At 38.2% G+C, this 13,551-nt stretch overlaps 2 protein-coding genes across 2 annotated transcripts; one reads left to right on the top strand and one right to left on the bottom strand.

Annotated features, from left to right (window-relative positions):
* Positions 1-2,699: 2,699 nt before the first annotated feature.
* LOC122024758 (ubiquitin C-terminal hydrolase 22-like) lies at positions 2,700-7,451 on the bottom strand. The gene is made up of 3 exons (XM_042583446.1): positions 6,210-7,451; positions 5,242-5,363; positions 2,700-3,939 (listed from the first exon to the last, which is right to left on the bottom strand). Exons 1-3 carry the CDS (start codon positions 7,160-7,162, stop codon positions 3,164-3,166), a joined length of 1,851 nt encoding a protein of 616 aa, XP_042439380.1. The 5' UTR covers positions 7,163-7,451; the 3' UTR covers positions 2,700-3,163.
* A 263-nt stretch (positions 7,452-7,714) lies between these two features.
* LOC122025279 (ER membrane protein complex subunit 7 homolog) lies at positions 7,715-11,740 on the top strand. The gene is made up of 7 exons (XM_042584057.1): positions 7,715-7,916; positions 8,003-8,046; positions 9,799-9,907; positions 10,096-10,159; positions 10,251-10,367; positions 10,446-10,554; positions 11,522-11,740. The coding sequence occupies exons 1-7, from the start codon at positions 7,804-7,806 to the stop codon at positions 11,605-11,607; spliced, it is 642 nt and encodes a 213-aa protein (XP_042439991.1). The 5' UTR covers positions 7,715-7,803; the 3' UTR covers positions 11,608-11,740.
* Positions 11,741-13,551: the final 1,811 nt, after the last annotated feature.

Raw genomic sequence — 13,551 nt, 5'->3', positions numbered from 1 at the left:
TTCTTATTAATAATGATTTCTATTTAAAATTTTCTTGTTCGCAAGGATTGTCATCACTCTTTGATCTTATGTAGAAGTCTTTGATGCATGTATTTCTCTGCAATCTTTGTACTATTAGCATTTTAGCAAAATGGGCAATCACTTATTTATATCCGTTTCCATGGTAGCAGATCAGATCATGGCTTGTTTTCTAAATTTTGTTGTTCACAGGGCTTGTCAACACAGCATTTGATGCATATATTTCCTTGCCATTTTAGCATTTAGCAAACCAGTAGTGCTTGTTCATTTCCATATTTGTGGTAACAGATCACGCCTTATGTTTTAATTTTTGTTATTTATAAGGGCAGTTATCACTCATCGATCCTGTGGGAGTAGATCATGATGCATAGATTTCTTTGCAAGCTTTTTACTATTAACAGTTGAACAAAATGAGTATTGCTTATTTATATTTTTTTGTAGAAGTAGATAGCCTTGTGTTCTAAAGTTTGTTGGCGATAAGGGTTGTCATTGCCTGTTGATCTTTTATAGCAAGTCGTCGTCGTTGTATATGTATTCTTTTGCGAGATTTGTACTATTAGCATAACAAAACATGTATTGCTTATTCATTTGCATAGTAGCAGATCATGGCTTGTGCTCTATATGTTGTTTGTAAAGGTCATTATCACCGTAGAAATAGCACTTGGATGCATATATTGCTTCTCATGCTATTAGTATTTAGCTAACAAAATATATAATTGATTTTGCAGAAGTGGATCATGTATTGTTTTAGATTTTGTTGTTTTTAAGCATTGCCGTTGCCATCATTCGTAGATCCTTTGTAGCAATTGTCATCGTCTCATTGATATATTCCATGTTTCTTTGCAAAATTTGTACTATTTGCATGTAGCATAACTAGCTTTGCTTGTTTGTTTTTGCAATAACAGATTGCAGCTTGTGTTCTAAATTTTCATCAGCCATGTCACTTGTCATGTTTAGATATTTCATTACAATAGCTTGTGATGCAAATTTTTCTTCTTCGCTTTAAAATGAGTATTGCTTATATTTGTTTTCTTCGTAGTGCATGACATGTATTCTAAAAGTAGTATCGTAAGTGTTAGCCGTTGCGCAGATCTTGTGGCAAGTCTTTGGTGCGCATATTTCTGCTCGAGCTTTGTACTACTGCAATTTACATCAGTTTTCGTCTGTAGCCGACGATGGCTCGTGTTCCTAACTTTGCTATTTGTCACCACTCGTCAATTTTGTTGTAGCAATAGTTTATTTGCAAGCTGTGTACTCTTTGCAAGCTTTGCGCTATTAGCACTTTACAAATCGTGTATCGCATATTTATATTCGATTTCGCGGTAGTAGAATGGCTTTTGTTCTAGATTTTGTTATTTATTGCAAGTCTTTCTGCATATTTTTAAGGAGAAAGAACATTTTTCTTTCCTCCAGATGCTTTTTTTATGTTCTTAGTATCTTTTGTTTTGGGCTAAAGTTAAAAAAAAGCACTTTTATTTTTGGAATAAAAGGGCACTCCATTTTGATTTTTTATGGAAAAGACATTCATTGTATAATTACTCAATTGCTCTATAGTACATTGTTCTCATTATCTTCTCTTTATATTTTTCGTCTAAATCTTGAATCGGGGGTATGTTGTGTGTTGTAACAATTATGAAATTATAGTTGTTATATATTCTCTAGTTATAATTTCACCTAAATCTTGAATCGGGGCATACTACGTATTGTAGCAATTATGATGTCCTTACGCATTGTAGCAATTATGAAATTATAATTACTACATATGTAGCAGTTACAGTTTCACTGTTGCTACAACACATAATTTATTCAAAAACATTCACATTGTAATAACTATGATTTTGTAATTACTAGAATGCAGATTGAATCCTGTTACCTATCATTTACGTTACGATAATTATGAAATCGTAACTGTTACAATTTCATAACGTTGCAATGTTGATTCAACGTGTTTATCTAACATTTATATTGTAGTAACTATGAAACCATAATTACTACAACATGTGTAACAACTATGACTTTGTAGCTGCTATAACTGCGTACTCGTTCAAGAATTAGACAAGAAATATAGACAGAAGATAATAATGGGAATAATGTATGTGTAACAGCTACAAAACAAAACATATACATTGTATACTTAAATCGTAGTTGCTACAATATATATTCAACTCTAACATCTACCATTCACGTTGTAACAATTATAATTTCATAACAGATATAATACGGATTCAGCCTGCTTATCTAATATTCATGTTGTAGAGCTATGAAATCATAGCCACTATAACATGTGTAGTAGCTATAGTTTTATAACACATCTATGATAACACTGTCTCCGGTTCATAATTTATGTAGAAAATATAAACAAAAAATAAAGGGTTGCTGGTAGATGAACATCTTTTGATAAAAAAAAAAAAAAATCAAAATGGAGTTGATGATTTGGAAAAATTAGAGCACCATTTTTATTTTTGCCATTTTGTTTTTAATATTAAAAATTATAATTTTTCTATATATTTGGCAAAGTCAATTTCACTATATGGATTAAACTCTCGTTCCTGGTTCGATATCAGGCAACACAATGAGCAATGCCACAAAATACATCGAAGTGTCATTAAGATGCCATAGCAGGCATAATAGCTAGTCGAATCACTATACCGAGAATAAAATCATGTTCCTTGTTCAATAAATTCAACCCTTCCAATTGCTTGTGTTCCTTAGTTCGCGATCATCGACTTCATAAGACGAGACCGATAAATCACATACCATGAGCAAGTTACTTCATAGAGAGAGAAATAAAGGAACAACCTTCAAGCATAAATGCTTGAAGCAACAAGTGAGCAATACTAACCGACAAAATGTCGACTACATTTAGCAGAGAGGACAACCTCTAAACCTAAGGGTTCCCTTCAATCCTCTGAAGGAGTGGAAGATCTCAAGTACAAACAGCTGCTAGGGCTGTTAAGTTGTACCAAAAAAACTGACAACTCATTGGGTCAAAAGACACTCTAATATCAATCAATTTGTTTAGGTTGTATCGAGGTAGTCTGTAGGAGACTTTAGAATATAGAAGTCGGTAAATCTGCAATCAGCTGCTCGTAAGTTGGCTTTCTGGTGTCAAAACTGGAGCTTGTTATTGACAAATAGGAGTACTTCAGGGGCTGATCAGACTCTCACTTGCTTTGTAGTAAAGAATTTTCTGTACATAGAAGAGCATGTACGCCTGCGAAGACCGTACCATGCTCTCGTTGACGTGAGTGATCCATGCGTCATCGCACCGGTACCATTGGCTGTTGAGACGAAGGTACGTCAGGTAATGGCCGGCATCTAGTTTGCCGCTGTGGGTGACCACCGCGAACAGCTCCAAGTTTGAAACCAACTCGACTGATGCATCTGAATCTGAGTTGTAGTCCTCAGAGGCCAGCACACGGTTGCCATATCTGGCTCGGAGGATGGAGGATGAGAGATATGGGGCCAGGTCGAGGGAAAATGGGAAGTCCAGATATTGGTCCACCTTCCTCAATGCTTTCTTCATTGACGAATGTTCGAAGCGCTTGATGTGGAAGCAAGTTACCAGTGGAATCTTCCTTATCGACATCTGTTTCAAGGATTCCTGCCTCACCTGGCATTGTTGGCAGAAGAGCTTCTGGTCAACGCCCAGTTTTTCTGGTCTCGTGAAGCGATCAAGACATTCCATAAGGGTAGAAGTTCCGGATTTTTGGCCCGTGGATATTGACTTCGTTACACCGCCGTTCATGTGGTGTTTGGGACCGTTTGTTTTCGTAGAATTCTTCTTAGAGTCTAAGTCCAAGGATATGTCGACGCAAGGATCATATGTTGTAGATGTAAACCCACAAATGGTGCAAGTGACATCTGATCTCAAGGTACCCGAAAAGACCCTATGAGCAATGCAGCATTCTCCACTGCTTACTGTACAAACAAGGGGAGAAAGCAAAAGTCGAAAAATTCACCATTAAATTTTAGAATGAATATCGATATAAAAGAAGAGAAGGCTGTAGTATGATGCCACACATCACAAAGTCAATGACAGAAATACCATCTGCAGTTGAACTAGTACTAAAATCTTGAGACTAAATGTCAACTAAAGCCTAAGCTATTTGTGGAGTATTAGCCGCAAGATTCAAGGAATGTAATAGCAGTTTGGAAGATCAATTAAGTAGCTTCATATAATGAAGAAAAAAATGCAAGAATGAGCACTATTTATGGCCAAACTGATTAATCTTCTGCTCACAAATCATATGCACTTTTTCAAGTGAAATGGCAAAACATCTTGATAATGCAAGTGTTTCACTGGTGAGTATTCATTTTCAAGTTCAAACCTGAAAAAGAGTGAATTTTGCAAATGTAACCTAGAAATGATGATGACACTCGAGAGTGAAACAAGAATCGTATGACCCTGGGGTAGAACAGAGAAAATATTGCTTGACAAGAAAAAAAAATAATAAGGAAATGCACAACTACAAAGATGTGACTGTTATAAATCTTGTTTCAAGAAGCCATTCAGAATCCTACCAAGAGTTATCAAAAGTCAAAAACCATTCAGAAGTAAGAGTTGTGGTAATCACAAATAATGCAACAAAGTGAAATCAAGATTCATATACCTCAAAAACATACAGGTCAATAATAGGCACAATAGAGCAATTTCCTGTTTTCATTAGAACAGATGATATTCCTAAATGCTTGTTTGAGGTAGCAAGAATAATTCGTCTACCATTATGCTGATGCCAAATCTTCCATCTTAGCCAATTATCAAAAAATTAGTAATCAGTAAATATATCAGCAGAATATATATTCGGCTATTAGGTAATTTTGGAGGGGCATATTAGGCTATTAGTTATATTCTTTCCCATTAAATAGATTTTGCTAGCATTTAATCATAGGAAAACAACATATTGCAAAGAGAACTTAGCATCTTGATAATAATCAGCTGCTTGGATGACCAAAGGCCAACATCAATAACAACAAGAGAGATGTCATGTCAAAAAGAGATGTTCGAATAAGAAAAAGAACATGTGATGATTAGTGGCAAAAGCCAAATTGCCCAAAGATTTTACCAAGGGCGAGTCTTTTTGAACTCTAGCAGTGAATTTCTCTAAATATGTTCAGTAATCAGATTAAATCTGATAATAGTTATGGGGGTTGATTGGCAAAATAGAAACTAACATATCTGAAAATGAATGTGGTAGATTTGCAACAGATGAAGAATATTACCATGGCTGGAAGGTTTGCACGGATCCTGCTCCTTTTCATGGATTCCATCAAGCATGCAAATGAAAAATTCATGTGCATCATGCTGTTGATAATTTGCGAGGTTTGATGCATATCGCCACCAGCTGTGACATGAAAAAAAAAGTTATTTGGTGCTTGTAAACAAGGCATATTCAGTTTGAAATTCTAGGGATATGCAATAAAATAAATGGACGTGGACAAAATATTATCCATTTAAGAAGGAAGCCATCAAAAACATTGTTTATAACTAATCAGATACAGTGCTTGCACGAATGTTGCATCTAATCTAATATTTGTTGAAAAACAAAAAGCAGGTTAACAACCAATTGTTTGAATTAAACCATAAACCTGGCACAAGTTTGTTCAATCGCCAGTGAGAGAAAATAGTATTTAGTTATGAACATCAAATGCCATAGAAGAGAAAAATACTCGTTTAATTTCACTAGACATATAAGACAAAAAGACATCACATTGAAGTTAAGAAAATAGCAATTAGCAACTCCCCTTTTCCTTGTTAATTAATTAATCATGAACTGACAAATTTAACTTTCCTTAGAAGACACTTTTAACCTGATCCTTCTTCACAAGTTGCATCTTTCAACTGCTCTTTGCAACTGACAGTTAATGAACATAAATAAACTTTCAATTAGAGAGAAAGAGGTCGGAAAAACAATATCATGTTTAGAGCAAAAAAACACCTAAACTAAACGACATCTCCATCTCTCCTCACTCCTTGAACATTTCTTGAAAGCAAACCAAGCAAAAAAACGGATTCACGGCTTTGTCTTAGTGTAGGGATCGAATCATGAAACAGAAGCACGCAGGGAAAAAGAAGAGGCATTCACCAACCATTGATTTAGGGAATTTTGGAGTCCTTTCAACCAGAATGTCGATAACAATTAGCTTGCAGGATGATAAATCAGATCTTTTGAAGGGGGAAGCAATCTTACCTGTAAAGAAATTTGGCAGGGCTGTAAGGCTTCCGATCGCCGGAGAAGACAGCCGAATACATCGCGTCCAAGTCACAGGCCAAACAGATTTGCAAGCCGCCTGCTCCATCCCGACCATTGTTCCTATCCTTGGCGGTAGCCTTCTTCCTGGTCTTCTGCTGACAGACGAGGGGGTTGTGCCGATCGCTCAAGAAATAGTTCCTCAGCAATGGTGTGTGTAGCAGCGCTTGCAGCACAGAGTTCATGAAGCAGGTATTGCCCAGATTGTTCAAACCCCTCAATCCCCACGGCAGCGAAGCGGAAGAGGTAGCAGAGGAGGTGGTGGCAGCGTTAGCCGTCGAATTCACTGTGGCGGTGGTGGAGCAAGCGTAGGCATTGCCCTCGCGGACGAGCAAAGGGCCAGATCTCCGCCCGATCACCGCTCGCTCGTCCGCATCGGGTGCCCACCGGCGGTACTCCACCCTCCTAGGACGCTTCGCCCGACTCCCCGTCCGCGTCTGCGGGGCCCAGGATGCTGCGGGCGCGGTAAGCGCGATCACTACGGCAGCGTCGAAATCGGGATCGTAGACCTGATCGCGGCACGCGGCGCAGAACAGCTCCGCCCGGTCGACGTCGACGCCGATCTCGTGCCCCGGGCGCATCGCGGCGTGGTCGGGGGCGTGGCGGCTGCAGGACACGGCGGCGCAGGCAAGACAAGCGTACAACCGAGCGCCACCACCTTGGCAGGCGCCACAGCGGGGCACCTCGCCTGGGTCACGACGGACCTCGGGGCGTCCGAGCGGGGGCCGCCGGCGGAGGCAGCGATGGAGCGATCGCAGTCCTGAACCACCGCAGCCGGAGCGGTAGGCGGCGAGATGAGGGCAAGGCGGCGGAAGGCGGAGGGCGGAGTTGGAGGCCATCGGAGGTGGATCTGCGCGCTGACTCGTGTGGGGCATCGTGGAGATAAGCCTCATGGATCGGACCGGAGACGATTCGACTCGTTGCCGAACTCACTGAGTCAATCAAATCGACTACTACTAAAAATATACTAAAATATAATCACTATAAAATTGAAAATAAAAAAAGAGAAGAGAAATTATTTATTAAAAAAAGAGAAAGAAAATATAAATAATATAAATATATATTATATAATGGTTAAAATAAAATGGAAAACAGGGCGAATGAGAAAGAGGACTGAGTCGACTCGGAGGCGGAATCGGCGACAGCAGCGGTTCGTCGAACGAGGAGAAGCAGAGGATTCATTTATGCGAACAGGAAGGGTTAAGCCAGCGACTGTATACGTTAGCTGCATTCTACTTTGTAAATATATTCATGTTTGCTAATAAAAATACGCCACGTGTTGAGTTTTACACGGGTCAAGTTATAGTTGGATTTCGATTTTGTCATCCGTGTTTAATAGATGTATTAGATCCAGTTTCCAGCATACGGCCCGTGGGCTCCATAATGAGATCCGTTGCTTGGTCCAATGAGAAAGAAGGTTCGGTAGTGAACGTGTCGATGTAATTCCTTTATGGAAATTTGGATTTTATGTGGGTCTTCATGAAAATATCACGGCGTTAAAGCTTAGATCCGCCGGCCCTCCATCACCTCCGTGATGAGATCGGCGGGGGCTATGGCGGCAACTTCTGTGAGTTCACCGGCGGCGATCCTTCTTTTAGCTCTGTTTTTCTCGTACATCCTTGCTTGGACCGTTGCTGCCGGCGCCAGGTGCCCTTCTCAATCGATTCTAATTACTTTAGCCGAACCCTATCTGGAAATTTCCTCTTTTGATTTTGTTGACGCTCAATTCGCAGCTCTGACGACGGGTACACGATCGCGGGACGGGTCAAACTGGGAGGTTAGTGTTGTCCTTTTTGTTCTCTTTGATTTGATTTTTGAGGAATCCAGACGGAAGATAAATTAACATAATTTAATTTGGAGAATATTAGACTGGGAAATGTCAGATTTTGTTGCTCTTTTTCTTGATGGGATTAGAGATCGATTTTGTTTCTATATTTTTCAGATAGGTTTCAAGTTTGGCTATCAGATGCTAACCCTAGCTTCGATAATTGAATGGAATCTCCTCGTGGCTGATTACGATCTGCTTATTTCATTTGCTGTTTCTTCTGTGTCAGTGCCGTGCCTAACTAAACTAACCATTGAGGTGTGGATCACATATATTTAACTTAGGCCTTCCTTAATTCTGAAGTAAATCAGTACTTCAGCATGAAATCCTATTGTATTTCAGCAATTTCATGTCATGAGATTAAAATTTACAAGTATTTTTAAGCCAAATACATAATCAACTTGATCAGCATATTGGACAAGGTTGTTGCATTGGAAAAGGACTTTGAGGAGTGCCTTCTAGGATAAAGGCCACATGTCCTGGCATCCCGAACCTAATGAGAGCTGAGTCTATTTTTGAACAATTCTAGGGCGACAATTATAGTCGAATTTGAGTACAGAAAGTTTTGGTTCACCATGATTGAGTCAGGTTCACCTTAGACGAGCAATTCTCCTTTGCCTTCGCTTGACCATGTCATCCCATCTGACCACATGCTAACTAATCTGGACCTGCTTTAGCCACGATCTGACAGCAAGTATGTGTTCGCCTTCGCCCCTGGGTTGAGTAAGCTCCTATTTCTGTTATAGGTTCACCCATAACAAATCATGAAGTTCCCTTAACTTTATTTCTTTTTAACACTATTGGAAAACTTCAGTATACTCCTGAGTCCTAACTACATAATAATATTTAAGTTGTGATTATGCTTGTCTGTGATCTAAAATTCTTCTATCAAACCTTGGTACCAATATGCCCACTGTTTTTTCATAGTTAGACATTATGATTATCTTTTTGGTTTCTTGAAAGTCAGCAATTCTTACAAGTTGCCTTGCGTGTTTGTTTTAGCTTCTTTTGAAGTTTTCAATGAGATAAGATTATTAAAATCTGCAATGTCTTCTCAGCTTGTTGTCCAATTATATTGGCTTAAAAGTTTTGTGAAATAATATTAATTTTATGTAAATTATCTTCTGACTTTGGAAAACACTAGCCATGCTCTATCTTGGTAATGAAATTTATTGGCATACAGTTACAAATTTCTTTCATTTTGTTTACCAAGTTTTACTGTGGAGGTTGAACTACACAAAATGGACAAAGTTTTGCACCCAATCTAAGCCACTGTGAATCCTTAGGAGTAGTAGTTCAAGACCAAATTTTACTGTGCAGGCTGAACAATGCGATTGATGAAATTTCAAATCTGTTTATTTTCTGGTCTGTAACAAGCAGTTTAAATGCTGCTTATTAATTATATTTATCATTTAATTAGGTACTTGTTCCCATCAGCTGTTTTCTCTTGCTTCCACAATGATAAGGACTAAACGGCATTGTTTCACCCTGATGTCACCCTTTGTGTTTTTGGTTAGCCCAAACAAATAGCTTTAATGTACTGATCTTACATCTGCTTATTGTTGCTATTTGCATAAATTAAAATGTTTCTTTCATCCAAACATGCAAGCAAATGACTCCTAAAGCTCGTTTTACATATCCATGCCTTGATTGATGTTCTTTGGACTTTTGCTATAGAATCCAATCATTGTCTTTCTTTGTTAGGTAAAACTCCCAAGGAATTTGGCCATTCATCAAAGCTCACAAATGCCAAAGTCATACTTAATGGTGGCCAAAGCATCACTTTTACTAGAGCTGATGGTTATTTCTCATTGTATCCTCTCGAGCGGTATATGCCTTCCGTTTACTTTCACAGTTTCCCTCGATTTTCCTGTTGGTTCATATCCAGACATATTTGCTGTGCCCTTGAAAAATGTAGGATTGTTTGGAAATGTTTAATTTTGGCATTTTAAATAATCAGTAAATTCATTGAAATTGTGATCTTGACCTACATGCTCAAAGCCACAATGTGCCTTCTGGGACTCATCTGATTGAAGTAGCTGAGCTAGGCTATTTCTTTTCCCCGGTAATGTTTCTTCTCTCACATTGTGTGTCGAATATGATGGAATAGTGACTTTACTTCCCCTTTATCAACACACACGCACACATATTGTCAGGTTCGTGTAGATATCAGTGCTAGAAACCCTGGTAATATCCATGCAGCGCTCACAGAGAATCGCAAAGTTCTTTATGAGTTGATTCTAGAGCCGCTAAGAGAAGAGCAGTACTATGAGGTGAGCATTTTAAGCTACTTGTGATCATTCCTACTTGTTTTGCAAAATGATATTGATGTTTTTGATACTGTTTTACAGATAAGGGAAGCTTTTTCCATTTGGTCAGTAGTCAAAAGTCCAATGGGTTTAATGTTGGGTTTCACGCTTTTGGTGATATTCGTCATGCCAAAATTAATGGACAGTATTGGTAAGATTTTAGTCTCTGTTTATTTAAGTATTGATCATGTGTAATTTGAACAACACATCCACAGAAAATAGATGAAAATTTTGAATTTAGAACACAGATATAAATGAGGAAGCTAGTATATTACCTGAACATTATAAGTGCTGCATATACACGCTATCAAGTGATATCTGTTATTTGGACATCTATGCAACTCAACTTTTTTTTAGATGAAATAAGAAAAGTTGAGATAATTAGAGACGGCAAGCATACTAAAACAAAGTTTTGACCTGCCTTTGTTGTATAATTGTCTCCCTATTATGTTCATTTGCTAGTTCATGCTTCAGTTAGCTATCTTATTTTAGAAAGCAATGAGAGTTCGTGTTTCCTTTGTTAACAGTATGTTAAAGTGTTCATATATTGTGTAAAATCAATTGGCTGTTCCGATAAGTTGCAGCTTTTGTCCACAAATGGCATTCATGCTTTGCGTAGTACAATCACCCTAAGCAATATGTGCAATTTGAGAAATGGTGTTGCTTGGTTCGTACGAATAATTATTCTATTCTCTACGAATTCTAAATGGTACAATAATACTTATGTTTGGTTACAAAAATGAACTTGGAACGCCAGTTTCCTCCCAAGGAATTATCGTTCATTCATTATCCTTCGTAATTATTCGCTATACCATATTTTTTTCCCACTCTATTTGATAGTGGGTAAAACAATCCTGAAGATAGAGCTGGATGAGCAGGAGTTGTGCTTAGTTTAGAAATACATTGTGCTTGGGTTTGGATTGTTAGTGCTATGCTATGTTATATGTTCCATCATCTTCAACCTGTCTCTCTATGAATACTATACAAGTGCATTGTGCCTCAGTTTCTAAAGTTATTGCTATGTCGTCACCCTATATCTATAACTAATACAAGTAGCAATGATATCGTCGGTCTAGATCCGCAACTCTTATGTGATACACGTACATTTTCTACTTCAGATCCTGAAGAAATGAAACGGGCACAGGAGGAGATGAGGGCGCAAGGGATTCCTTCCATTTCTAACATGCTGGCGAGGGCCAGTTGAGCTTTTAGAGATTGAAAGAGGAGATGAAACTACACCTGAGAAATTATTTTGTGGCAGATTTTAGGAATTTGTGATGAAATAATTTGTTCTCTAATTTTCTTCTTTAATTACTTTTATGGTTGAAGTTCTCTAATTTTTTTCTTTAAAATGTTAGGCATATTTTTTAAATTTTTATCTTGATGTTGTTGTATTGGCGGCCACAGATTCAAATTGCCAAATGGAATTGGTTGCTCGGGTTAGTAGTCACTCGTGATTTAATTTTCTTCAGATAACTTGGGACGGACTATGAGGGATATTTGGAGTAAGTGCTATCATCTCTTGCCACCATGAATACTAGTCAAATTCCAGCAACTCATCGGATTCCATCAGAGAACCTTCTCATTCCAGTACCTAGGCATCCCCTGGGTTGCGGAGAAGCTATGGACCAGCACCTTGACGGATACTGAAATTTGCAAACTTGTGTCGTGGCCCAAACACACGTTGTCTACACAGGTAAACTTGAGCCGGTCAAAACTATTTTGTAGGACGTCGAATGTTTTGGCTCTCTATCTTGCCGATTTAGCGTGTGGTAGTTGACAAGTTAAATATCATTGTCGCTCCTTCATTTGGACATCAAAGCACCTGCCTATTTCCTAGGCCACGATGTGTTTAGTTAATGATGAAGGAGAGTATGAAATATTGACGATAGAATTTACACATATTATTAATGATAATATATGATATATAAAATATCATTATAAGTGAAAATTGAAAATATATAAATTAAAAAAATAATAAGTATTTTCTAATAATAATTATTCTCTAATAATTAGGAAACAAATAACTATTTTCTAATAATAATTATTCCCTAATAACTAAAAAATAAATAACTATTTACTTATAATAATTATTTCCTAATACGCCCTCTCAAGATGGTGTCCCAAAAAATGGCGCCAATCTTGTTGTAAATAGCAAACAACCGAGGTCGAGAAAATGACTTTGTAAGTGCATCAGCCAACTGATCCTCAGCAGGAATATGAGTAACTCGTAGTTCGGAGGCCTGCACTAGATCATGAACAAAGTGATAGTTAATAGCCAGATGCTTTATCCGAGAGTGAAAAATAGGATTAGCTAAAAGATACGTGACACCCAAATTATCAATAAAAAGCATAGCAGGCGTGATAACCGGAAGAAGCATATATGTCAAAAGTGACTTAATCCATTGGATCTCAGTTGCTGCAGAGGCAATGACACGATATTCAGCCTCAGTCGAAGAGCGTGCAACTGTGCGATGTTTGGTAGATTTCCAGGAAGCCGGATTAACACCTAGAAAAATAATAAATGCACCCGTAGACCACCGATCATCTGGATCTCCTGCCTAGTCTGCATCGGAGAAACTATGAAGAGTAAAAGGTGTATCTACAAGAAGACGAATGCCAAGATCCCTAGTACCATTGAGATACCGAAGTAGACGCTTCACAACACCCCAATGCGTCTCTGAAGGAGCATGCATAAACTGTGAAAGCTTGTTGACCGCAAAGAAAATATCGGGACGAGTCATACGGAGATGTTGTAAGCCTCCAACCACTTGTCGGAACTTAGTCGTATCAAAAGATGAAGACCCATCATGCAAAGTAAGACGAGAGCCACCAGTAATAGGAGTGGAGACCGATTTGGAATCAAGCATGTTGTGTTTGGAGAGAAGATCAATGACATGCTTTTGCTGAGACAAGAGAAGACCATTTGAGGTTGGGCGAAGTTCAATACCACAGAAGAGGGAAAGAACCCCAAGATCCTTAATCACAAATTTTACATGAAGTTTACATACTATGACGTCAATAGAAAAAACATCACTCCCTGTAATAATTAGATCATCAACATATACAAGGAAATAGATAACAGTATCATCTTAAGAATAAACAAATAAGGAGGTGTCAGCTTGGGATGCGATAAAGCCAAGAGAGA

This window comes from Zingiber officinale, chromosome 9B (genome assembly GCF_018446385.1).
Source record: "Zingiber officinale cultivar Zhangliang chromosome 9B, Zo_v1.1, whole genome shotgun sequence".
NCBI classification, from domain to species: Eukaryota; Viridiplantae; Streptophyta; class Magnoliopsida; order Zingiberales; family Zingiberaceae; genus Zingiber; species Zingiber officinale.
The sequence above is the reverse complement of the archived record's forward strand: the minus strand, read 5'-3'. Positions and strand labels throughout refer to the sequence as shown.